Source organism: Adiantum capillus-veneris, chromosome 13, assembly GCF_014529385.1.
Source record: "Adiantum capillus-veneris isolate H3 chromosome 13, ASM1452938v2, whole genome shotgun sequence".
Classification (NCBI taxonomy): Eukaryota; Viridiplantae; Streptophyta; class Polypodiopsida; order Polypodiales; family Pteridaceae; genus Adiantum; species Adiantum capillus-veneris.
In genome coordinates, this window is record NC_140943.1 from 8342839 (window position 1) to 8368079 (window position 25241).

A 25241-nucleotide genomic window follows, 5' to 3' on the forward strand; every position below is an offset into this window, starting at 1 on the left:
AATACAAGACTAATTACTTCATGAAATTGGAGTAGAGAGTGGACAAAAAAATGTTGAACTAGATTAATTTGAATTGAGTACAAAGAGGCTCATTATATGTGTTCTTTGGATCTCTCTTGGTTAAGGTTTGGTAGCTTAAAGGATCCTTTGCTTAAAGGTGTTGAAATCCTTTGTGAATTTTCTGTTTGGCTACTTGCAAGAATCTTTTGGGAGTTGGCATTGGTACTCGATTTTAGCACTAGAAAGGCTCTGTGGGAAAGAGCTCTAGGGGCTTGAGCCCTTGCAAGGTGTTCTACCCACAGGAATGTGACCCTGTAGACTCACAAGGGAAAAAGAAAGTCCTTTGAAGAGCTTCTTGCATCAGACCGCTACTCCAAAGGGGTCACGCACTCTCTTGGATAAGGTTTGGTAGCTTAAAGGATCCTTTGCTTAATGGTGCTGAAATCCTTTGTGAATTTTCTGTTTGGCTACTTGCAAGAATATTTTGGGAGTTGGCAATGGTACTCAATTTTAGCACTAGAAAGGCTCTGCCGGAAAGAGCTCTAGGGGCTTGAGCCCTTCCAAGGTGTTCTACCCACAAAAATGTGACCCTGCAGACTCAAAAGGGCAAAAGAAAGTCCTTTGAAGAGCTTCTCACATCGGACCGCTACTCCAAAGGGGTCACACACTCATGTGAACAACCCTAAGCAGATGATCGCACATGCAATGGGGTTTATGGCCAACTCTTGCGTTCATCCACGATGCTCACTTTGAAGCTTCCCTTCCACACTGAAAATAGTGCTTATGGTGTGGCTTGAGCCCGCAACCTATGAATCAATAACCCACTTTATATCACTTGCCCCACGTGGGCATCTTTGTGAGAGGTACTCCAAAAATGCGCTATCTGTTTTCAGCTTTGTAGAAAGGTAGCCACACACATGCCTAAACTTAGTAGGAGATTAAAGAAGGCTAATCAAGGCCAATTGTAGAGGTTAAGGATTCATCGGAATCATGTGTAGAGGGCTTTGAGCACATGTAATGAGCCAACCTAAATACACTAATCTACACCCTAATGTGGGTAGCACACATGTGTACATATCCCATCAAAAGGAGTTATTAGTGAGGGTGAAATGAGAAATGCAACCAATATGCAAATGCCAAAGAAATTGCGGAGAAAGATGCCATGTGATCCAACATACGGATTTCTACTAGATTAAGGCTAGCTAATTAAGAGGATTAATCCCCTTCAAGGTTTGATACCACCTGTAGATATTAGGGAAGCTTAGAGAGTGTTTCCACATGCTAGCAGATGATTCCTGCCACCTAGGCCTCTAGTAGATTAGAGATGATACATACCAAGACATAGGCTAAATCCCACAAACCCCAACAAGAGACTCTATATTAGGTGAAGATCCTCAAAGATGACCCTAGTTATATGTACCAATATCCACTTCTAGGGGCAATGGTAAAGTACATGGATGTACTGATAGATGAGGTGAACAATGAGCATAGGGACCTAGTGTTGGTTGATAACTACTCTGAAGCATCTGACCCAAGTTACTTCCTTGGGGATTACACTGATTCAAGTATCTTCTACCAAGGATATTGTAGTGATGTACCTCAACCTTTGATGCTTATGAACCCTCACATGCCTCGTCCCAAGCTAATGAGACAACCACCACAAGAAGGGGTGCTTGTTTCACATGTGGAAATCAATAGATAAAAGATTGTCCCTTTGACAAGGAATGTGACTAGTGGCTTGGAAATGTTGTGTTAAATTCCATATCACTCATTTAAGCCACGTGTGCTATAACAAAATCAAGGAAGAGAATTCCCCCAAGACTCTGAATTAGTCCAAGTGCTCCCTTGTCCCTCTACTTATAAGACCAAAGATATAGATTCATTAAAATTAGTACCTCGAGCTCAATCAAGAACTCACATGGATCTAGAAGGCGAGGATAGGACTCCTCCACAAGAGACAACGACCTCAACTTCTTCTAAGAAGAAAAGAGCGAACATCCCAAAAAGGGTGCAAGGCCGAATCTAGATGTTCTCAACAAACTGCCCTACAAGAAACTTGAAATCTTACAACATCCCAAGAGAAAGGAGAAACCAAACATGAGCTAGTAGAAAATATTTCGTATATTTTGGCTTCTCTTTGGCTAGACCAGTAATAATTGATAAGGTCAATTAAGCCTGCTTGATGCAATCAATCTTTCCATGGTTGTGAGAATAGTCCTTACTAAGGATCTACTCAAAAAGCTCAAGGCACGCCTAAAGAGGCTATTAGTTTTATAATTAATCAAAAGTTATCCAAATTGACACAATCCACTTTGAATCCTTAGCCTTGGAGGCACTTTAAAAAGCACTGGTTTATTAGAACACCTTAGATATGACCTCCAAACAAAGGGAGTCCATTAGAATGATTCATTATGATATACGAGTGTCCACTGATAGCTTTTTCTTTATGCTTGGTAGTTTTTTCATATAGCTTACAGATTGTTATGATCATACACTACTGCAACACCATAAGTTGTAGCATTATCATGAACTTGCGCTTCAAAATAATAGTCAAGAGTATTCATAGACAGAAATTTAAATTGGTCCTTTCACATAGTCTCTGGTCTTTATCCATTAACCTTTCCCCATCTAATTTTCCATTTCTTCATTGTTCCTCCCTTTCTTTCATTTTCATCCTTGCAAATCGGTACTAGGCTTGAGTATCAACTCTTTGCAATCTACAATAACAATATCATAGTCTAAACACTTTAGTCTTGTTACTAGAACTATCGATTACAGTCTAAAATTATTCAAACATTGATTTGAATGGCCAGCACTTAGTAATGTGACACCCTTAGTGTATCACTAGTTGGTTCTTCAAATTTGTCACCAAACTTATGCTTGAACCACCATCTCAATTGCGAAAGTAAGTGTATTATCACAACTAAAACATGACCATGTTGATGATTGCAAATGAACTTTCTATACACTGCTATAAGTTCTAATTCCTTGAACTGCATCTAATTCATTTGTAGCAAAATATTGAAATGATTTTAGACCTTCAATATTCTATAGTAGGTAATGTACTTAGAAAAAATTTCCATAAGTTAAACAACCAAGTAGAAAAATGTTGTGTATTTTACCTTTGCTTTTTCCAAGTATAATTTTTTTTGAATTTCTTGATCTAGTTCCACAAAGTACATGTAGAGATCATTGAAGTCAATTTAAATGATTAGAAATCACCCTAGAGAAAAATAAAAGGATCTTTTCCACCAAGATCCTAATCCAAAATTTGGTGGTCATCATCATTGTCTAATGTAGCGAGTGCAATTGGTTGACTAGCTATGACCTTTAGATTAACATCTAAGAATGAGATGTACGTTGAACCTCGTTAGGCAATCATCAAATATTGATGCATCACATTTTCACATACACGAGTAAGCAACACCACTTTCAGATTCCTTCATGGTTGCAAATCATGATTAAATGTAAGGGTTTTTTGAATCGTAGATCTTGGATCACCATTGTGGTAATTGAGTGATAAGATTTTTGAATTGATCACCTCCAATGCCTTCCTTCTAGAGAGTGGACTAAAAAATCATCCATGTTGACATCTCTATATTTAAACATTCTACACTCAATCATGCTAATAATTGTAGCACAATTTTCTTTAGTAATTGTCTTAACAATCTCATAATTAGCATGATGTATGATTGATTGTCTATCTTCTAAACACCAATTCATTGTAGATGTTTATTGATGCAAAATTTGATGAATATATTACGATAAACAAATCTAGAACTCCTGAAAACCTTGAGAACTACTCTTCAAACATTGAAATTTAAGTTTCAAGCAAAAAATCATAATGATTTTACATTTTTCTTGATTGCAGATATTTTTTGTGTGCGGGCTGCGCAAAGTTGCAGGAGGCCTAAAACGCCTATTTTGTGAAGAAGAAGAAATCAGGAGATTAAAAAAAAAGATAAGATACATAGAGACTGTAACTTCAAAGCATGTAAAATACTCAAACTGAATGATATATATAAAGAGGGAACTCGGGCGGTTTATATAGAGTAGCTTCTTTTGACAAATTTATGGTGTTATCCATAATATATCCTTAATTAAAAGAAATAAATTACAAACAATGAAAATATTTATTATCGTGACTAGTAAATCCAGTGACTAGTAAATATTTATTATCGTGACTAGTAAATCCAGTGGCGAGGTTGAGACACCGTCAACGAGAATATTGCATATCTGATGATAATAAAGTACTAGTCTCCTCCGCAGTATTATTAATGTACCTCCTGGTATAAAATCCTTAGTAAAGAGCTTCATTTCCAAACATAAAAATTGGTTGTTCATCATAATGTCTTGTATAAAAGAACACATAGGCCATCATGAAGATGAGTATCCAGCCAACCCAATCATAATTTAGACCTAGTACAAAACATTCTACAATAAACATATTTACATCATGCAAATATTATGGTGATGAATCTGATAGCTCGCACAATATCTCGGAGTCCTTACCAAAACACCTAGTTGCTAGTTGTCTCCAAGTCATTTGTTATCTATTAACATTGCTAGATTTGGTAAAACTTCAACATCTTTCAAAGCTCATTGAGATGGCTTAAAGGATAGAAAGGAATCAAAAGAATCAAGCTTGTTTTTTTACATTTTTACATTTAGTGTGGGTCGTTTAGAGATGCAGATTTCCACTTGCGAGCATACTTGTGCATAGTTTATTGTATTTTTGGTTGGCCAAAACTCAAACCAAATAAAAACTAGCATGGCGCTTCTTGCAAATCCAAAGAAATTGGCATTCATGAAGCTATCTTCAATCCAACTCTATTCATGAGAGCCAAAAATGTACCTTGTCCTCGCCCGCCCACTTGAACATCATCTTCAAGAATTGGTTTTGCCACTTTTGAGGCTCATCAGTGTCATGGTTTGCTCTCCTAGCACATCCGCCATTTTGATTGGAATATTTCCATTGAAGTCACCAAAGCTTTGTTAGTGTATTGAGCAATAGAGCCAACCATACAACTTGTGATCTGGCATTACTTCAACGCCATAAGTTGTTGCGCTATCATAAACTACCAAGCTCAGCAGAAGGAGCTACATATATTTAAAGCATTGGTTCTTTCAGACTTAGCCTTCGTCCTTTGTTCATTCAATTGTCCATCTCTCCAAGAAGCATTCATAACTATTCTTGAATGTGTCGAGCTTAGATGCCTTATTCTGATTTGAGTGTTGGACAACAAACTCCCGCCACTATTTTCACATATGATCAAAGTGCATTTGGTAAGTGCACAAAACGTAGTGTTCCATGCTTGCACAAAGCGCATAGATGTGTCTTACCACTTTGCCAGCGAGAGGCTCTCACTGAGGGAGATCGGCTTGAGCTATATCTCGACAAACGACAACCTCACCAAAGTATTCATAAAGCAGTTACCTCTCCTAAGAAATTTGGGCTTGCTACTTTTTTGGGATCGATTTTCTAAGTACATGGAGCTTTGGGGGTTGTATGTGAAGACACTTAGGACCACCAAGGCACTGTTTTCCCTCACCAGGTGTCCTTTGCCCATGTCCTCCTTGGCATATGGTATTTTTCATTAGCCAAAAAAATCTCAATATTTATCCACCAATACAATCCAACAAAATAATCATTGGCTTGTCCCTTGAGCTAACCACTAAATTAAGGGAAAACAAAAGCTAATTATGCATCCAGGCATCATTTAAGTCTCATTCTTCAGCCCCCATCTAGCTACTTCACCATATTCTCCCAAAAGAATTCCTCACAAAAGTAATAATCATTTGCCCGTATGAGTAGTTCTTATGTTTTCTACCATTTGAATTACCCATGTCCCCTGTAATTGAGTGGTTTGAAATACCAAAATTGATAAGAACACTCTCGAATTCTCCTCTGCTATCACTCGAAGCAACTTGATCTTAGTAAAGGGGGGAAATCCTAAATAAGGCATACTTAGGAGGAAAGATAAATCTCCTTGAACCTCTTTTTTATAAGGTCTAAAGGATCTACTCTCACATGGGAGTCTACTCACATTGAGCATGATTCGCAAAACTCTGCTTCCCCTAGATTTGGCCCCTCCTAGGTAACAAAAATCAGGGCTGTGTCAATAAGGAACCAATAAAAGTGTGCACAAACTTTACACACCCAAGTTACTTTTTCCTTCCATTCAGTCTGTAGTCTCAAGAAAACAAGCTCTGAGATGTCATCTTACGCTTCACGCCAATTCTGACGTCTCATTGAATGCATACACCCTCTGAGATATCAGGTAAACACCCATGCCACTGCTGAGATCTCATTGCAAACATACACTCTTTCACCTTAAGAAACATGACAAGAAACGCAGAAGACAAAGTTTTTGCATGGAAAAACTTGCGGAACATAATTCTTCATTGCCTCAGTTAATACAAGCCATCTGTACCTTCTCATAGACTATTAAAATACACAGTCTTGTAAAGTTCTGTATCCAACTAGTCAGTTCATGTAGTCGCCCCAGTGAAAAATGAGCGAAACCCTCATGGAAACTATTGTGGGCAAACACTTAACCAGAGTCAAGAATAAATAATCAATTGAGTTAGTGTACTACTACAATCCTAGCTTGCAAAACCACAGATAGAAACCTATGGAAAGTTCTAAATGACAAGTGCCACGAAAGCTTTGTTATATCACAACATGGTGCAGAGCAGACATTAACTAGTTGGGAAAAAATAGTGTACAAGTGCACCATGTATACTATACTGCACCCCCGGAGCCAAGCTGATAAGTCTCGCCTCCAATATTCTAGCAAGCCTTTGCACTGTAGTGTGCTAGACACATGCACAATCAAATGCCTAAAACCACTGAGTTGACACTGCGAACACAAGGAAGCAGAAGCCGTTCCCTTCTTACTCTAGAGCCCATCGTTCATCTCTTGTATTCCAGCTAACAAAAGGCTTTGTTGGAGAGCTCAAATGCACCTTCAATATTTCCACAATCACAGCTCGTTCATCCTGCTGCATTCATTCGCTATGCAGCCTGAGCCTTCTGTCGGATATAGGGTTCAAACAGTGCAATACACGGGTTTGCATCCTGACGCATTATTCTTGCAGCCCTCTGAAATTCATCTCGTAGGACCCGAATGCTGTGTTTATCAACCACACGCCCTAGGTCATGCGATACCTCAAATGGATCTTCAATGCATATTAGGTGGCGTTCATTGCCGATTCGACGGGTCCACTCCTTTTCAAGTTTACTGAAACACGAGAGCTGCTGGTCAGGAGGAGAGAAAAAAAGGCCTGCTGCTCTATGAGGATCTTTGAAAATCTCAACACTTACGTAAGAAACTTGCCAGTGCGAATCGAGATTACTGTGCGAGTGTAATCATGCCTGAAAGCCCAGTAATCAAAAAATGAAGTCACTAAATCTGCCAAAGTTTCTTTGTTCTTCTGGCCAAAGCCTTTCAGCTTGTCAACCCTATCAAAGTACGCACATTTTATGTCACCAACAGTAACCCTGTAAGTAGACTCCATTTCCTGCGACATAAAAAAAACAAAGACCACAATTAGCAAACTATCTTGAATATGTTGCTTCCCTCTAGGGATCCAAAATCCTACACGTAAACCAAGAAAAACCGTATCAGCACATCAAGAGATTGCTTAATGAAAATTAAAAAATTCAGTGTGTACACGAGATTGACTGCATTAGCACATGCAAGAAGGTGAAGTAGGCTAGCTTTAGTTCATCAACTGTTTCTTGATGAGCTATTTGTATGTACTCATGCATTGCACAAGAGCATGTTATATACACATTTTTTGCAAACTCCAATTTTGAGTGGTCATGAATACCCAACTCTGAAGAGGTTGAAGGCATCCAAGTAGCAGCAACTGAGCCTAGACCCTCTCTCTCTCCGACAGAAATTGAACCCTGATTTGCTCCTCAATGCATGGTGCTCCATTACTTGACATATGTATTTAACAAAACCACTTGGATATTGAGATATATAAACACTGATCATGTAGTTCATCTCACCAACAGCATCTTATCACATTATTGTCTCTACTGCTTTTGTGGCCAAGCTATACTACATATACTATTATTCCTTAAAAAATTCACTTGATGTGATTGGTTTGGTGCATTACCAGTCAACGGCTCCTTTAATGGCACACCTTTCTACTTCCAAGTTTCCAGCTAAAGTTATTGTGCAGTGTATCATCTCTAAGGTCACCTCTGCTCATGGAACGCGACTACCCAGAACTTGATAGACGGCATGCACAAAGAAACAGACATCCAATGACTCACTCTGATTTTTCCACAGTGCACAAGTTACAACAACAAAGAATCACAATGCAAGAAGGATCAAGGGGCAATCTGGTGCAAGCTAAGTTGACACACAACTTAGTTCCTTCACAAGAGTACCTGAAGACATGGAAGTACTGGAGGCTTTCGCTGCTGCAGGAAATGTATACACATCAGCACATAACTGTAAAACAAAACAATCGTCAACAAAAAAATAATATAATCATATCATTGCACAAACTGATATTAAAACCAAGACAACGAATTCTCTTGACAATTACAGCTGCATTTGGGAGAACCCAAGTTCAACAGTTTCCTGTAAAGCTTGAGCATGCGTCCATCAGCTAGACCTTACAACACAAAGTATTAAGCAAACCTAGTATCTCATCCTCCACCGGAGAGTGCATCTACTAGTTTCTTTTTCCCTTAATGACAACAATCCGAACAATGAAGCGAAATCGGGCCACTCAATTATTTCTCTGGAATCTTTATTTGCTGTAAAAAATATTGCATATTCTGCATGAAGCGAATGTAGCCATTGCCCATAGCAAGTCATAGATGTAGACAGCAAGCTTATGTGTACTGAATAGTGTGACATGAAACGTTCCGCGGTTTCGTGCGTTTCAAGGTTTCGAACGTTTTTGAAACGCTTCGTTTCAGAGCTCAAAGAAAGCGAAACACAGGTTTCGTTTTTACATGTATGTACCTAAAATTATACATTGAGCATACATTCAAATTCACCTATCAAGACATGTGAAATACCAAAATCTAGATGTGAGACTTGAGTCACGAGTGAACAAGGTAAGTCGACAAACAATTGCAGCAACGTACAGGTAAAGACGAGGGGGCCACGCTAACCCGTATGGTTCAGAGAAAGAAAGAAATTATTCGATGTGCGTGAGGGTAAAAAACTCTATCGATTTTTTGAGGTGGCTTTTGTACATGGCTTAAAAATCCCCAAACGGGTGGTTTGAGGTCAACTAGTCAAAAGGGGGGCCAAAAAAAAAATCAGCTCGTTTCACGCGTTTCATAGAAACGTTTCGCCATTTCGCCCTAACAAGCTGGATGTGTAACAAATAATGACCTGGCATTATTGTACTAGATCAAAGCAGAGTAGAGTCAAATGAAGCCAAAGCCAAAGCTGGAGAAGCTGTCTGCACGGCCTGCCTGTCAGGTGCAGCGGAATTGAAATGGTGAGAAGATCTAGATTTTCTTCTTTCCTTGCTAGAATGTGTGCTACTCAGCACGAATGATAGTTCCTTTTATTCCCTTGTAGAGAGAGGCAGAGATGTGGAGAGAGAGAGAGAGAGAGACCCCATGGGGTCCCAACCCACCCTCTCAAGGGGCCCCCACACCATTGCCGATGTGGTATTTGCTTTTGATTATGTACACACATACAATACCTCGAGTGCATGACTCTACAAACTCGAACGGGAATGTCACCGCAATAACTCTTCAAAATGAAGCACCTCCCGGGCTGATTATGCACCTTTGGATCTGTATGGATGAGGGATTGTTGATGGCCACCAAAGGGTAGACCTAGGGGCTGATTTGCGCTCCAGATGTGAGAGGAAACAATGGCTGAAAACTGGCTGCAAAAACGCAGGTCTGGCTACAAAAATGCAACCAATCCGTCGCGCAAAGCAGGGCTGAAAATGCAGATGATGATGGAGCCGATGATGAACAGCAATGGGACGATGCGGCAAGGGAATGGCTGAGAAGAGGCTCAATGGGCACCAGGCTACAACAGAGAGGCTAGCGTTAGCAAATCCGGGCCGGTTCCAACGAGGGGAAGGACTGAGATCTGAAAATGCTGGGCTGATCTGTCGCCAAATGGTAACACTGGGCTGATCTGCTGCATGGGAGCAAAAACTATAACGGGAGGACACCACAGCCGACGGAAAAGAACAGACTGAACCGACTTTTAAGCACTTCAAGCAATTGAACTGAAAGAGATGCACGACACACGAGACGCAGAGTGGAGTTCCACCCCTAGAGAGCACTGGCCCCAAACCCTCGCGCCCCTTTTGGTATTTCTTTATATTGCTTCAACTCACTACAACCCAAATACTCCATCCTCTACACTTCCACGCGGAAACGTGCCAAAGAATGAGCCCATGGCACATACTTAAAGGCCCTTGGCCTTGAAAAGCAGTTTACAATAAAAAGCTTTAAACTCAAAACCATCTTGCCCAAAAGCTCATGGCCTAAAAGCTGCCAATGTAAAGCAGGGGAATCCGTACGCTGCCATGTGGCAATGTTGTCAATGCAATTTGAGGAAATCCATACAGTGCCACATGGCATGTCAGTGCAAACGCGGAAAGTCCGTACAACTGTTGCCACATCATCATTTTGGTGCACCGGTCTTCAGTATCGGTCCTGCTTTATTTTAATTATCTTTGAGTCACTTGGGCCTCATCGGACAAGGCCCCATTAGTTGGTTACACTTTATTATTGTTTAATCCACTCGACGAGGAACTATGTAACAGACTTAAACACCAAGTCGAGAATCTAGCACGATACACGAGAGAATCACTTAAAATACTTCACACTTTAATCACACTTTAATCGAGTCAACACGGCTCGACGTAGTTCCGTGCCCAAAGAGATTGGCCCCAAAGACTAGCGCCCCTTTCGGCATTTATTTTTAAATTAATGCTTGAGCAAAGTTAAAATGCCCACGGTCCTCTCTACTCAAAAGCTCATCAACAATTTGAGCCAAAGAGTGGCCCTGGGGTCTTATTTGAAGGCCCTGACGGCTCTCAAAAGCAATTACATGAAAAGCTTCAACTCAAAAGCACTTGGCCCCCAAAAGCTAGAGGCTAGGGCTGCCAGTGCTAAAAGCGGAAATCCGTAGAGCGCCGCAAAACGCGAAAGTCCGCACGGTCTGCCACGACACCACTCAGCGCGATTTGCAATGGGTTCGTACAGCCTGCCACATCAACTTCTTCTGCGAAATTCTCTCTCTCTTTAATTCCCTAGTGTCCCTAGGACCCGATCGGACGGGATCTACGAGTTGGAACACCTTATAACTTTTGCTCCTATCAGTTGGGCATGGCACGTCATAATTAAGTTCAGTAGACATTGACTCTTAAGTACCAACGCACTATACGACACAAATCAAGTACTTGCACAAAGACGACTCAGTCAATGCACATTCAGATCATATCCAAATCAAATCACATAAAATTCTATCCAAATCTAAGACCATGATTCCTGGCAACGTATTTAGCAATCGCACGTAGATCCACAACGGACCTCACTGATGTCGGATTAACTAATTCTTACTACAACCATGTTTATAGAATCTCAAGACCGAAATGCTGCAATCATTTCCTGAATCATTCCATCTTTCAATCCTGCACTCAAACAAAATCACATGAGAGAGTACATATGAATCAAATTCATTTTGGGAATTCCCATTTCTAATTTCCTTATTCATAAAGTCATACAGCAAAATATTGTCAGCACATCAATACTGGGTTGTACCAACACGTACGTGTGGAACCGTACTGTACGGTACGTCCGTACTGATCCGTACAGTACGCGTACGGATCGTACAATACGGTGCTTTTTTTATTAAAAAAAAATTAAAGCCCTTTTAGGCTATCTGGATATCGTTTTGCGTTACTTTTTCGCTGCCCACTGGCGCTGCAAAGCGTTACATAGAAAAGGCTTTTGCACTGTGCAGAACCAGGTACCTACCCCCCCCCCCCCCCCCCCCAACCCTCTCTCTCCCCTCTCTCTCTCTCTCTCTCTCGAGTCTCTCTCTGCGAGAGAATACACAAGTCTCGACTCTCACCTGTGACCTTATTATTTGCATGTTTTCAGCAGGCTGTTTTCATCATGCCGAAACCTACGAACCCTTTGTGAAAAGAGCACACCAATGTAATTGAAGTTGTGAATACTCCTGGGCAGGCTGGATCGGGTTGTCGAAAGTGGTCATCAAAGTACTGTGGTTTCACGCTGTCGAGTACAATCACTCGAGTTGTGATGCATCTAACTGGCATCAATTGCACAAATAATTGTGGCAAGTGCAAGAAGGTACCTCCAGGTGTGCGAGAAGCATTGATTGCTGAGAAATTCCCTACATTTGCAACAACAGATGAAGGAAAAGTGGCACAACAAACAGAAGACGATTTGCAAGATGCTCTTCTTGGACAGCTTGGTGACTCTTCTACACAAGTGGAGGAGAGCTCAGGGTCTCAGCAAATTGCAAACAGGAAGAGGGCTTGTATCATGCAGGAAGAGGAGAATGAGGAGGTTGGTGATGTGCATGTACGTAGGCAGACCACCTTGCCTTCACGTGTGCATTCTGTGTCTTGGATAAAAGAGCGTCAGAAAGTGGCTGAGATGGAGATTGCTCACACTCTCATTGAGTGCAACATCAGTTTCAATGTCTTGAAGACTGAACAATGGAAGAGGATGGTGAGGTCCATTGCCCAGGTAGGTGCTGGTGCCACAGATACATGGTATGGCCTCGATTACAAAAAGATGCGCACCACAGCACTGGAGGAGCAGAAGGCCTTGATAGATAAGGCGTTGGTGCTTGTTAAGGCTGGATGGCAGCAATTTGGATGCACCATCATCTCTGATGGATGGAGTGATGTACCTAGGCGACACATCATTAACATACTTGCGTCTTCTTGTCTTGGTACATATTTCTTGCGTGTTGTGGATGCAGGAAAAGCAGGAGATAAGATCACACGTGAATCATTTTTGAGCATATTTCAAGGGCCATCAATGACGTTGGTAAAGAGAATGTGGTTCAAGTTGTTACAGATAATGCAGCCAACTGCAAAGCTATGGGAGAAATGGTAACGGCACAGTTTCCTCACATTTTTTGGACTCCATGTGCAGCCCATTGTTTAGATTTGTTGATGGAGGACATAGGCAAACTGCCTTGGGTGCAGCCACCAATTTCAGAGGCTACCAGATTGACCACATTCTTCCGAAAGAAGCATCAGGCCTTAGCCATCTTTCGTAGCCATAGTACCCTTGATATGGTGCGGCCCTCCAAGACCACGTTTGCATATATGTATTTGGTGTTGCAAAGACTCTCCAAGGTGAGGGATCCACTGTTGCAGACAGTTGTGGACCCAAAGTGGAGAAACATGGCTTGTGCAAACAGTGAGAACACCAAAGCCATTCAGAGGGCGTGTGTTGGATGAGTCTTTTTGGACAGAGGTCCATACCTTGATAGTGGCTTTGCAGCCAATGTATGTCTTGCTACGAGTCACGGACATGGAGGGCTCGACATTAGGCCTTGTCTACCATCTCTTCATGCAGATGAAGAGCCACATCACGGCATGCGAAGAGCCACATCACGGCATGCCAAGCCTTGACTCAGGAGCTGTGAGTGTCAGATTTTTGCATGACATTCTTTTTACATATAGGCCATGAATCTATTGCTAATTTGAGTGTGATCATTGCTGATTTTTTTGCAGGCGAGATGATATCCTATTCTTTATAGAGAGTAGGTGGAAGTTTATGAGCCATCCTATTCATGGGATGGCTGCTTTACTCCATCCTTTTTACAAGACCCCATAGTTGTTTCATGAGAGTGATCTCCTCACACTAAAGGACGAGTACATTAATGATTCGTTTGAGGAGCACGAGCAGCTGGCATAGATGCAGAGATGTACAAGTACATGAACAACTTGGGGCCATTGTTTTCACGTCAGGTAGCATTGCGTCCAGAGGCAACCAGTTGTCCTCTCACTTGGTGGCAGAGTTATGGTCATCAAGGTCTTCCACGCCTGACTACTATGGCTCTACGTTTGCTCTCGCAGTTATCTTTTAAATCTCACTTTATTTCTCTATCTTGGGTCTTGCACAATGCGTTTAAATCCTGCCAACGACACCGGCAAATGATTTAATGCAGGATTGCTCAACGGGTGCTTGTGAGCGCAACTGTAGCGCTTTCTCTTTGATCCATACCAAGATTCCGGAATCGCCTTAGCACTTCTCAATTGGAGAAGCTAGTGTATTGCAGGGCCAACATGAGGCTTGTGCGCTCTTACCACGCTTTGGGGACACCCAAGCAGGTAGTATGACGATGTAGTATGACATCCTATGTATATGTTTCTTATTTACACTATTGTTAACAAAATGTACATTGTACAGCAGGTTGATCCTTCACGTATCACTCTGGTAGTTGATCCTACTGTGGAGGAGGCGGACCAGCATATCAGAGATGAGCAGGAGGAGATAGTACGCATGCTTCATAGAGAGCTAGAGGATGTCGATCGACGTGTGACAAGGTCTCGTGCACGTGCTTACAACATTCCATTACGCCTCCAGGATACAGGTGAGGGGAGTGCACGACGGAAGAGCATTCGCAAAGGCAAGCTACCCATACGTACTCCTCGGCAACGTGCAAATGAGGCAGTCCGTCTCGTTCACACTCCAGAGGGAGAGGAGGATAGTGATCCAGACCCAGTTGGTGCAGACGAGGCCACATATGCTATGGTGATAGAGCCAGAGTTTGATGACGAGGGCAATGTCGTGGCAGATGGCGACATGCTCTTTTCAACATCATCTTCTTCTTCTTCTGACGATGAGTTTCACTAGGCACTAGTGACTGGTTACTAGTCTAGAGTCTAGACATTTTCACATATTTCAGGATGTTGTTTTTTATGTACGCTCTATTAGGAGCCATTTTGGCTTGACATTTGTCCTTATTTTGGTTCCATCCTTATTAGCAGTTTGTGCCATGTGGCCTACTTGAGTCTTGAAGCAATGTTTGTACAGTTCTTAGTTTATTGTCAGCAACTTACCTTTTGTTCAATTGCTTCATGCTTGAAGGTTTGTCAATGTTCAGAGTTCTCTTGTCAGCAGGTAGAAATGTTTTTACGTTGTTCAATGTATATTGTTTCTTGAAGGTTGGTACTTGTTTTGAAGTTAAGTGAATCTCTAGTGGATAATGTGTGTAGTAATGTGTCCCCAAGTACTTTGCATGATATAGATTGGTTAACCCTCTAACGAGGAAAATAAAATTTTCTTAAATTCCTCTCATTTATTGTTTTTTTACAAGGGTACGTATATTTACGTACCTAAAAAATTTATCCATACGGCACGACGTACAGTACGTACAGTCACGACCCATACAGTACGTATGGTACAACCTTGCATCAATATCCCCGTAATCCAAAGGAAAATCAGTGATTTTATTCCATCTAGGTAATCTGTGACAAAGGAGTGGAGTAACTCCCCTCTTGTACAGTCCTGTCTGCACCAGATTCAACCCTACTGATCTGCGAGATCTCCTGGAATAGACGCAGCTAAACCAAAAGCCTCAAGGTAAAGTTCCAATATCTGAGGAGTATCAACTAGGTCCTCCTCCTCCTCCTCCATCCACTTCGCCCCATGCCGGATGGTTCTTGAATATCACTAAGAACCGCCAAATCACTTTATCTTTCACTTTCCTTTCTTTGTATGCCAGTATTTGTTCTCGAACGAGTATCTCCTCGCTCACTTCCACTTTAGTTACTCATCAGGCTCCCTGTCAACTAGCACCTCACCTTTAAAAGGTTTTAAGAGACTCATATGAAAAGCATTGTGAATCTTCCAAGTGTTTGGCAACTCAAGTCTGAAGGATACATCATTTATCTTTTCTTGAATCTGGAAAGGGCCATAATACCTCATGCTGAGCTTTGGAAAAAGCCGCTCCTTTCCCTTTCGTTTCCTTAGGCGTGCCTTCTCAAAGCGTAAAGCACCCAATCATCTTCCTTCAACTTCAAGTCGCATCTTTATTTATCTGCTACCTTCTTATGTCGTGCTTGAGACTTCTCAAGAGCCGCGCGAACCTTGGCAAAAGCAGTGTCCAAATCCCTCGTGTATTGATCAGCTTCAAGAATATTGTCTTTGGTGCTTAGAAAGGGAGGGACCTTCTTAGCACCTTCGATTACCTCAAATGGCACCTTCCTCGTTGAAGAGTGAACCGTGTTCTTGTAGGAAAATCCCACCAAAGGCAAGTACTTTTCCCATTGATTCTTTTGATCCGAAATGTAAGATTTCAATAAATCCAAAACCATTGAATTGGCTATCTCAAATTGCCCATCTGTCTGTGGGTGGAATGAGGATGAGAACTGCAACCAGGTGCCAATGTTCTCCCAGATTGCCCTCCAAAACAAACTCGTGAATCGGAGATCTCTATCTGAGACTATTGACTCACGCATGCCATGTAAGTGAAAAATCAGTGAAATGAACAATCTCGCCAAACGATCGGGCTTGAACGTCTTCTTTACCGAAATAAAGTGAGCTTGCTTGCTAAATCTGTCAATGACTGTCCAAATGCCATCGTGCCCACTTTGAGTCTTGGGAATGTCAAAAATGAAATCCATAGCAATGTTTTCTCAGGGGCGGGAGGGAATGGATAAAGGTTGTAGAAGTCTTGGTGCCTTATGCCTATCAAACTTGACCTTTTCGCATACTAAGCAACTACGAACAAAGTCGTCCGCATCCTTTTTTGAGCCTCGACCAGTAGAAGTATCGCTCAACACCCTTCAAGGTGATATCTATGCCGCAGTGGCCTGAAAAGGGTGGACAGTGGCACTCTATCATAACCTTTTCCCTCAACGGCTGTGTAACACATCGTTTAACGCATCAAAATGCCATCCCGTATAGAATAGCATGAAATTGTCTCCCAACTTTGTATTTCACTGAAGATGTCTACAAAGTTAGGATCTGTGACGTACTAATGTACCATATCCTCAAAGCTTCGATGACGGATCGCAAAAATAGCCACAGCCAAGGGATTCCGAGACAACGCATCTGCCACTATGTTCTTTTGTAGGGGTACATGGACTATCTGGAAATGGAACTGTGACTATATGTTAGCCCACCTCGTCTATTTTTCCAAAAGCTACTTCTGCGACAAGAAGTAGCCTAAACTCTGATGATCTGTAAAGTCTGTGAAATCAGCTCCGAGTAAATAGTGTCGCCACTATGTAAGAGCATGGATAACTGCCGCTCTTGTAAGCAATGACATGGCCTTCTTGCATCAAAGCTGCTCTCACACTACGACCACAAGCATCACAATAAACTTTGAATGGCTTTTGCAAGTCTGGCAAGGCCAACACTAGTCCGGTGGTCTGAAAAGTGGTAATATTTGTCGGTCCCCACGTGAAAGGGACTCCTTTCTGAGTCAGTAAATGCAAAGGAGAGGCTCAACGTTGTTCTTCGACAATAGCAGAATTTGCGTCAAAAATTGCAGCTTTTGTGCATAGAAGCTTCACAGAAATTGAGGCTTTTCATGTACAAGTGAAACTTCACTCGGTTAAGTCAATTGGAGAGCAAGGGTCACTACCAGTGTGTCCAAATACCCTTGCTCTCCAATTTGATTGTTCTTGGCTGAATATTCAGCTGGTTATTTGTTGCTGAAAATTACAGCATGTATTTCTAGTGCACAGCTAAAGTATGGCCGCTAATGCTTCCAGTAACAGTAACACTAAATCCCTTCTTGAAATCAAGAGGCTTGATGGCACTCGCTTTGATCTGTGAAAGGACAAAATGGAAGGCATTTTGTTTCTCAAAGATTGCAATGATGTGCTCTTGGAAACTAAGCGAGTAACCATGTCAAATGAGGTTTGGGCTCGACTCAATAAGAAGGCCATTGCATACATTAAAATGGTTGTGCCTGATGATGTACTTACAAACATTAAGCGTCTTGATACTGCTTATGCTATATGGAATAAGCTAAAGGACACTTATGAAAATACAACTCCTGTGAATCAAGTGCACCTATGCGTAAACTTGTTGGAGTTGAATGAGTCTAAACCAACATCTGAGCACTTGAGTACTTTCACGGGGATTTTGAGTCAATTGCAAGATTCAGGTCTGCCAGACTTTAATGATAAAGTGAAGGTTATTTTCTTGTTGATGACTTTGCATGATAGCTTGGAATCTTTGGTTGTTTCACTTAGCAACGACCTTGCTTTAACCTTTGATGGTGTTTGAGACTCTATCCTAAATGAAAAAACCAGGAGGAAGTCTAATGGTGAAAGCAGTGACTCAGCTTATCAAGTTAGAGGCAGATCCGAAAAGAGGGGAAATGCAGCCCATAAAGGCAAAAGCAAGAGTAGAAGCAAGGGAAAACAACAAGATGTGACTTGCTATCAATGTGGGCGCAAAGGGCACAAAAAGCTCGATTGCCGATTCTACAAGAAAGAGCAAGAAAGAAAGAAACAATAAGGAAAGAAAACGAAGGATGACAAGAAAGATGATGACAGCTCTTCCTCAAAAGAAGTTGCTAAAGCAAATGTAGCATCTAGTGTGGTCATTGAAGAGCTTACTGACACTGAAGAAGTGTCACGTGCACATCTAACCCTATGTGTACGTGGACAAGCTACTTCATGACATGGGTTCAATTCAGTTAGCTTAGGAAGTGTTCTGGCACTTTTGTGAGTCTCTTCGCAGACCATGCATGCTCAGGCACTTAGAGTAGATGCATATCCTCTGGCTGCACACAGCATGATCATCAGCATTACCATCAGATTACAGTCAGAACCCATCAGCAGCATTTTTACAGTGCCAATACCTATTTCCCCTATTTTAGCCATTTTTCACTTATTATTATTAAGTGACTTTGTTGGGAAACTCAGCAGGGCAAATTGGCTATGAATATATATAAGAAAATCTAGTGCTAGCATTCTCTGGCAGAAGAGGCAGTAGGGACCTGACACCAACAGAGCACCTTCTCAGCAAGACCCACCCCCCCCCCGGGGGGGGCGGATAACTTAGCATTTTCAGCCAAAGACCAAAGATTCAGCCCAACGTTTTGCAATTGCAGCAGCCTGGCAACAGCATACACGACAGATCCCCCAGTGTTTTACATCACACACAGATTCAGCCCTACCGTTTTTGGGACAGCAGAACCGTCAGTGTTTTTGCAGATTCCCGGCAGTAGAACACCCCTTGCATCAACGTTTTGCATTTGCAGTAGTCAAACTCCGCACCGCAAGTCCGCACCGTCAGTTCAGCCAACGTTTGCAGATTCAGCCCGGAAAACTTCAGCATCTGCATTTTCAGCGCGTCGTCGTCGCCGTCGTCACTGGCATAGAGTCAGAATTCAGCAGATAAAGATTTGCAGATTTCAGCCATTAGTGTTTTCAGATTTCAGCCCCTCGTCGTCGTCCTCATCGTCGTCGACATGGTCAACGAGTCCATTGCATTGTAGAGATTTGTGCAATCAATAGTAGACCACTCCCGCCATAGAGAGTGGGACCTTCGGAGGAGGGTTTGACAACATTTTGGTGTCGTATTCTTCTCTCTCTACCTCTCAATCTCAATGTTTGTGATCATTTGCACTCTCTCACTAAAGGAACGGAAGGCTCTCCCTTCCGTAAGTAAAGGGAACCTTGAGCACAGTTCGGAGCACTCATCTTGAGCAAAGTTCAACATTCACATCCGCTGCACCTTACAAGAAGTGCTTGTTGCAACCTCATGCATTAATAGAGATGTCGGTAGATACGCACATCACCAAAAGGCAAGTGATTGATGCTTTGCTTTCAACTCATGATGGGAAGTCCCAATCTTGGATAGTGGACAGCAGTGTCTCTTTTCATGTTACTCCTTTGGAGTCGTTTTGTAATGTGCAGCGGAAGTGAATGATGGTGTATGGCTAAGATGGCAACACGGCGAGGATCTACAACTGGGTGGGAGCGGGTTCTCGCGAGGCTAAGGACAGAAATTTGAAACGTTGGTTTGCTGGTGCAAAAATGCTGGTATTCTTCTTGAGAAACGCTAGGGCTCCTGCCAAGGTGTTGCCTATCTGCTGCGGTGCCTGCCTCCTTCTATTCATGGCTCTTCTGCCTTCTTCTGTTAACGCCAGGTCTTCATTTATAGGAAATAGATGTTGGGTAGGGCAAGCTTCCCAACAAACTTACAGAAAAGAATTCCAAAAGTCACTTTTAATAAAATGACTTATAAGAGGTGTTTCACACGCGAGGTCGAAAACTGGAACCATGTCGTGGAAAATGCTCACGCTTGGTACTGTATCATGATGCTAATGCTATGGGTTGTGTAATTAGAGGGTATGCAGCTACTCTTAAGTGTCTGGACATGCACGGCCCGCATACAGGCTCACAAGGTTGCCATGACACTTCTTAGGCTTTCTAAACCCTAGAAGTAGGAACAGCTTGTCCACGTACACATAGGGTTAGATGTGCATGTGAAATCCCCCCCTTTTTAAGGTGAGATATTGGTATCGAGTTGTATGGTATCCATAGAGTCCACCAATAAACTCCTGGAATCCCGCGAAGAACTCTTCGCCGGCCCACTCTGCTGCGTGGGTCGAGCGATACTTGAACTTCATGAAGGTCTGCAATGCTTGCTTCTTTGGGCCGCGCCGAAAGCGACACAGAATGATGAATTGTTGCAGCTCCAATGCTTTAACTTCGTATATGGTCGTGGGCTCACCTTATTCAAGAATCTCCACGGAGGAATATTCACTTCAAACACAAAACCATAAACATATCCATTCCCTGTAGAGTGACTGGAAAAATATTATTCTCCCTAAATGATTGTGCATGCAATGCAGATGAACAAAGTAACGGAGTGCAAAACCGTCCACCAAACGCATGCCAAAACTGAGATCGAATCTTGACCTTTCGACCTAAACCTATCAACTGTGGCAAATCACAACGGAATTGCCAATGCTTTATGGACCATCGTGCTCGTGCTTTTTCTACGACTGTGTCATGCCAAGGGATAAACATGGCAAATCGATTGACAAAAGGGACAATCCTGAAACATGGTAAAGTCCTTGAATGCAAACTTTCTTTCTTTTCTAGAGTGATCCGCATACATCCGTGCTCATCCGTGAGTGAATCGTGTGCATCGTGCAATATGGCATGCTTGGGAAACGGGAACACATAAAGACGGTGACAAAAATGCAAGAGACCATCACGAATGAGACACTCAAACAATGTGTGCTGACTAATCATGCAAAGGCAAAATACTTTCTGAATGGGTTCTTTGGACCTCAACTCGAGAGCCAAGATCGGTCATGCAGGATCGTATCTCCAATGAGGTTAGCTTTTTGAGAAACATTATCATCCAAACCACCAAATTGCTCCTTACGAACAATCACATCCCTATCATGCAAAGAATGTGTGTCGTGCTTCGGAGAAGACATGATAGCAAGAGAATTCTTTTCATGCAATGACTCATGCGTCTCTAGACTGTGGGACTGTGTACTGAGAGAAACAATCATACTACTTGTCTTAACCTCTTTCGAATCATGAGAGTGAGAGACTAATGACAAAGAAAGAATGTTCTTGTCACAATGAAGGACCACGGGAGGTGCTCCATCAACTGCAAGAGAGAGAGTGTTTTCTTTCCAATCAATGCGTGGATTATAACCTTTAAACCACTTAATGCCAAAAATCAAATCACATCCTTTGAGAGGAGAAACCACAAAACGACGACAAAAACGGACATTTGAACTATCACTGTCACATCAAGACATTCATGCGTGAGCGAAGAGTGCATGCTAGGAGCAAATCCAAAGATCACAATGAGATCTATGAAGAGAGCTTCTAAACGTGCGCTCTTCACGAGAGTCGCTAATCACATCATGCATACTACCCGAATGAAACAAGATCACAATGCGTGTACTATTCACATGACCATAACACAACATGAGAGACTCGTCTACATGATCATGAGAAACTTTAGACACGTTAGTGTCCTCACTGAGTGCATTCACAGATGATGTGGATTCTGTAGGGTCTTCTTTCTTAGGAGAATCTCGTTACATGTGACCTTTAGTGTGACAATCAAAACATCTCTTGTCGCGTGCATATTCGGCTCACTATTCACATGACCATAACACAACATGAGAGACTCGTCTACATGATCATGAGAAACTTTAGACACGTTAGTGTCCTCACTGAGTGCATTCACAGATGATGTGGATTCTGTAGGGTCTTCTTTCTTAGGAGAATCTCGTTACATGTGACCTTTAGTGTGACAATCAAAACATCTCTTCAAAAGTTAACCAACCTCGTATGATTCCTTGAGCAGACTTTTCATCAGGCGTCAACTTAGGGGTATCTGGAGTTTTAGCCTTTCCTTTATCATCATTGTGAGACTTCTGTGCTCTAGGTGTAGGAGACTGAGAAGAAGAATTACCATCATGCTTACCAATGATCTTACCATGTGAAACCGGCCCGTAGGGTGGTAGACGTTGGCTTTCACCCGAAACTTTACTTTAGACTTTAGGGGACAGAGAAACTTTGCAAATAAACACCTGTGAGAGGAATTGACACTTCAAACACACACGGCTTGGAAGCTAGAGCGCTACCAAGTAGACACCGACACCTGTTGGTCCCAAAGACTGGCGCCCCTTTCAATATTTCTTTATTCTTGGTGCAAAGAAACGATCTGATCACTTTCAACTAATTCCCACCAAGCTATCTGGACCTGTCCATGGCTTTAATCGCAGGTTTTTGACCCAATTTTGCCAACGTAACGGCGCAAAATCCCCGCGTTTTGGAAGCTTTACGACAAGCTGCAGGTCAATTTCAGCCTGCTGTAATTTTCTGTTTTGCCACTATTAGGTGCCTACAGCACTGTACACGCATCCCAAGCCCTTTCCGAGGCTCCCCTGGCGATTCCCTGCAGTTTAGGTGCGAAACCCTAAACGTGCAGAAAAACACAGCAGGCTGTAATTCTCTGTTTTGGAACGTTCCGAGCGGAGCGAGCACGCCTACGCGTGTCTCAAGAGCTCCCGCACGCAATGCACACAATGGAACAGTTCCCCTTTGAAACGGACGAGTTTTCACGCGAGAAAACTCTCCATTTTCGCAATCCTTCGCGATGGAACAGTTGTACCTGTGGGGGATTAGCAATTAGCTAATCCGGTTCTTGTTCACAAGGCTCTTGCCTTGGCAAACGCACATAAACCCTCAGAACTGTACATGGTCAACTGAGTAGAGCCCATCTAGTGGGGCATTATCGTATGTGCCAGAGGGGGGAGAGAGATACGCAAGAGCAAGTCATCGCGTTGCATAAGACAAGGGAGAAGGCCAGCTTTCCATTAAAGCTGTGATTACCTCCACCCACATATTGTAAGTCACAATGAGTTGCAAATCAACCTCCTCTCTCAATTTGGGCGCCCCCCTCTTGCTGATGCTTCTGGCAAATCGCTCTAGAGCCGCCATGTGTCCAATTTGCCTCTTTAGAGTTAATTCCTAGTACCCACCGACTTATAAGTGTAGCGAGGGGACCTAAATGACTTTGAACTGAGCCTAGACACCCTTTTACTGCTCGCATTCCAGTGTCGACTGGCCCGACCATCTCGTGACAACCTGCCCTTCCCAATTGCAGGTGAAACTCTCAGCCGTCGACCATTTCACACTGGCCGCGCAATGTTCGGCCATTTGTGACTCCAAAAAGAAAACCCAAAAATTAAATAAAAATCATCAGAAAGAAACCAACAACTAGGTTAGCAATTGTCACGTCCTCGTGACAGTAATTAGCAGTCGCCACGTCCTCATGACGTATCCCCCTCTTGAAATCGCAAACATCCTCGATTGCATGCCATATTTACATGCCATTGATAATCTTGTGTTGTTAGCATGCTTTTATCATCGCATGTACCCGCAAGAAACGTCATAACACATAGATACAAATGACTTAATGAGACCTTCATACTTTTGTCATTTCCATCTATGATAGAAGTGAGCATAATACCTTTAACACTTAAAGAGCGATGCACACTCTATTGCAATGAATCAGTATGTACATTTGATGTGCTAGCTCCATCATTACCCCTCCTTTGAACACGTTGGGTTGGGCCATACGTAGGTTGTAACCCAAAGGCCTCAAGGTAAAGCTACAATACATTTGGTGACTTTGACAGTTCATGCTCTTCCATCCACTTTGCATCCATAGGTGGATAGTTCTTAAACTTCACCAAATAACGTCTTGCAACCTGTCCCTTAACTTTTCTTTCTTTATGTGCCAAAATCTGCTCATTTACCAAGATCTCATCAAGTTCATCGACTTCTGGATGATCTTCCTGTGGCATATCCTTTGGCACATCACACACAAAGGGTCTTAGAAGACTCACGTGAAACGCATTATGAATCTTCCAAGTGTCAGGCAATTTCAGCCTATAAGCAACATCGTTGATCTTATCACGCACTTGAAAAGGCCCATAGGAACGCATGTTGAGCTTCGGAAACAGCCTTTCCTTGCCCTTCATCTTCTTTAACCTTGACTTTTCAAACCGTAAAAGTACCCAATCACCAAATGAAAATAGTAATTCACGACAGTGACAATCAGTAGCCATATTCTGCTTTGCCTGGAGTCTTCTCCAAGGCAAGCTTAATCTTCTTAGACATTTCATCCATGTTCTCAACATATCGATTTGCCTCAAAGATCTTGTCCTTTGTATGCAAAATGGGAGGAACCTTTTTGCCACCTTCAACAATCTCAAAGGTGCCTTGCCTGTGGACGAATGCACCGTGTTGTTGTACGCATACTTAGCCATAGGCAAATAATGTTCCCACTTGCCCTTATTATCTGACACATAACATTTCAGCAAATCCAAGACATTAGAATTAGCCTCTTCTCACTGTCCATCAGTTTGTGGATGAAATGAAGACGAGAACTTGAGCGTAGTGCCCATGTTCTCAAATAATCCTCTCCAAAACAAACTCGTCATGCGAGGATCACTATCACTAACAATCGATTATGGCATACAATGGTACTTAGCACATTGTACATGAACAACAGTGCCATCTGGTCAGATTTTATCTTTTTCCTGACAACAATAAAATGGGTCTGCTTGCTGAACCTCCAGATAACGGTCCATATACCATCATTCCCTGTCAGCGTTCTTGGAAGATCAAAGATAAAATCCATAGCAATTTCACATGGCTTATCCGGAATCGACAGTGGCTGTAATAACCCTAGTGCCTTTTGCTTCTCAAACTTGACCTTT

The 25241-nt window shown here is 42.3% G+C and overlaps 2 protein-coding genes across 3 annotated transcripts in view; one reads left to right on the top strand and one right to left on the bottom strand.

Moving 5' to 3' along the window:
- Positions 1 to 6385: 6385 nt before the first annotated feature.
- LOC147443576 (Nucleotidyltransferase family protein) overlaps positions 6386 to 25241 on the bottom strand; it is a 68981-nt gene continuing 50125 nt past the window's right edge. Inside the window, exons 5-7 of one of the 2 annotated variants that reach the window (XM_086526387.1) lie at positions 8408 to 8471; positions 7341 to 7524; positions 6386 to 7244 (exon numbers count right to left, since the gene is read on the bottom strand). In XM_086526387.1, the coding sequence (XP_086382513.1) occupies positions 7195 to 7244; positions 7341 to 7524; positions 8408 to 8471 (298 nt within the window). In that variant the 3' untranslated portion in view covers positions 6386 to 7194. Of the gene's footprint in view, positions 7245 to 7327; positions 7525 to 8407; positions 8472 to 25241 lie in introns of both variants that reach the window. The other variant, XM_086526386.1, reaches the window with a different exon arrangement.
- On the top strand, positions 14363 to 16167 carry LOC147443577 (uncharacterized). Its single transcript, XM_086527684.1, has one exon. The coding sequence runs from the start codon at positions 14363 to 14365 to the stop codon at positions 14858 to 14860; it is 498 nt and encodes a 165-aa protein (XP_086383810.1). The 3' UTR covers positions 14861 to 16167.

What these genes read in the sequence shown, in the direction of transcription:
- LOC147443577 (XM_086527684.1), top strand. Translation starts at nt 14,363, where the DNA reads ATGTATATGTTTCTTATTTACACTATTGTTAACAAAATGTACATTGTA.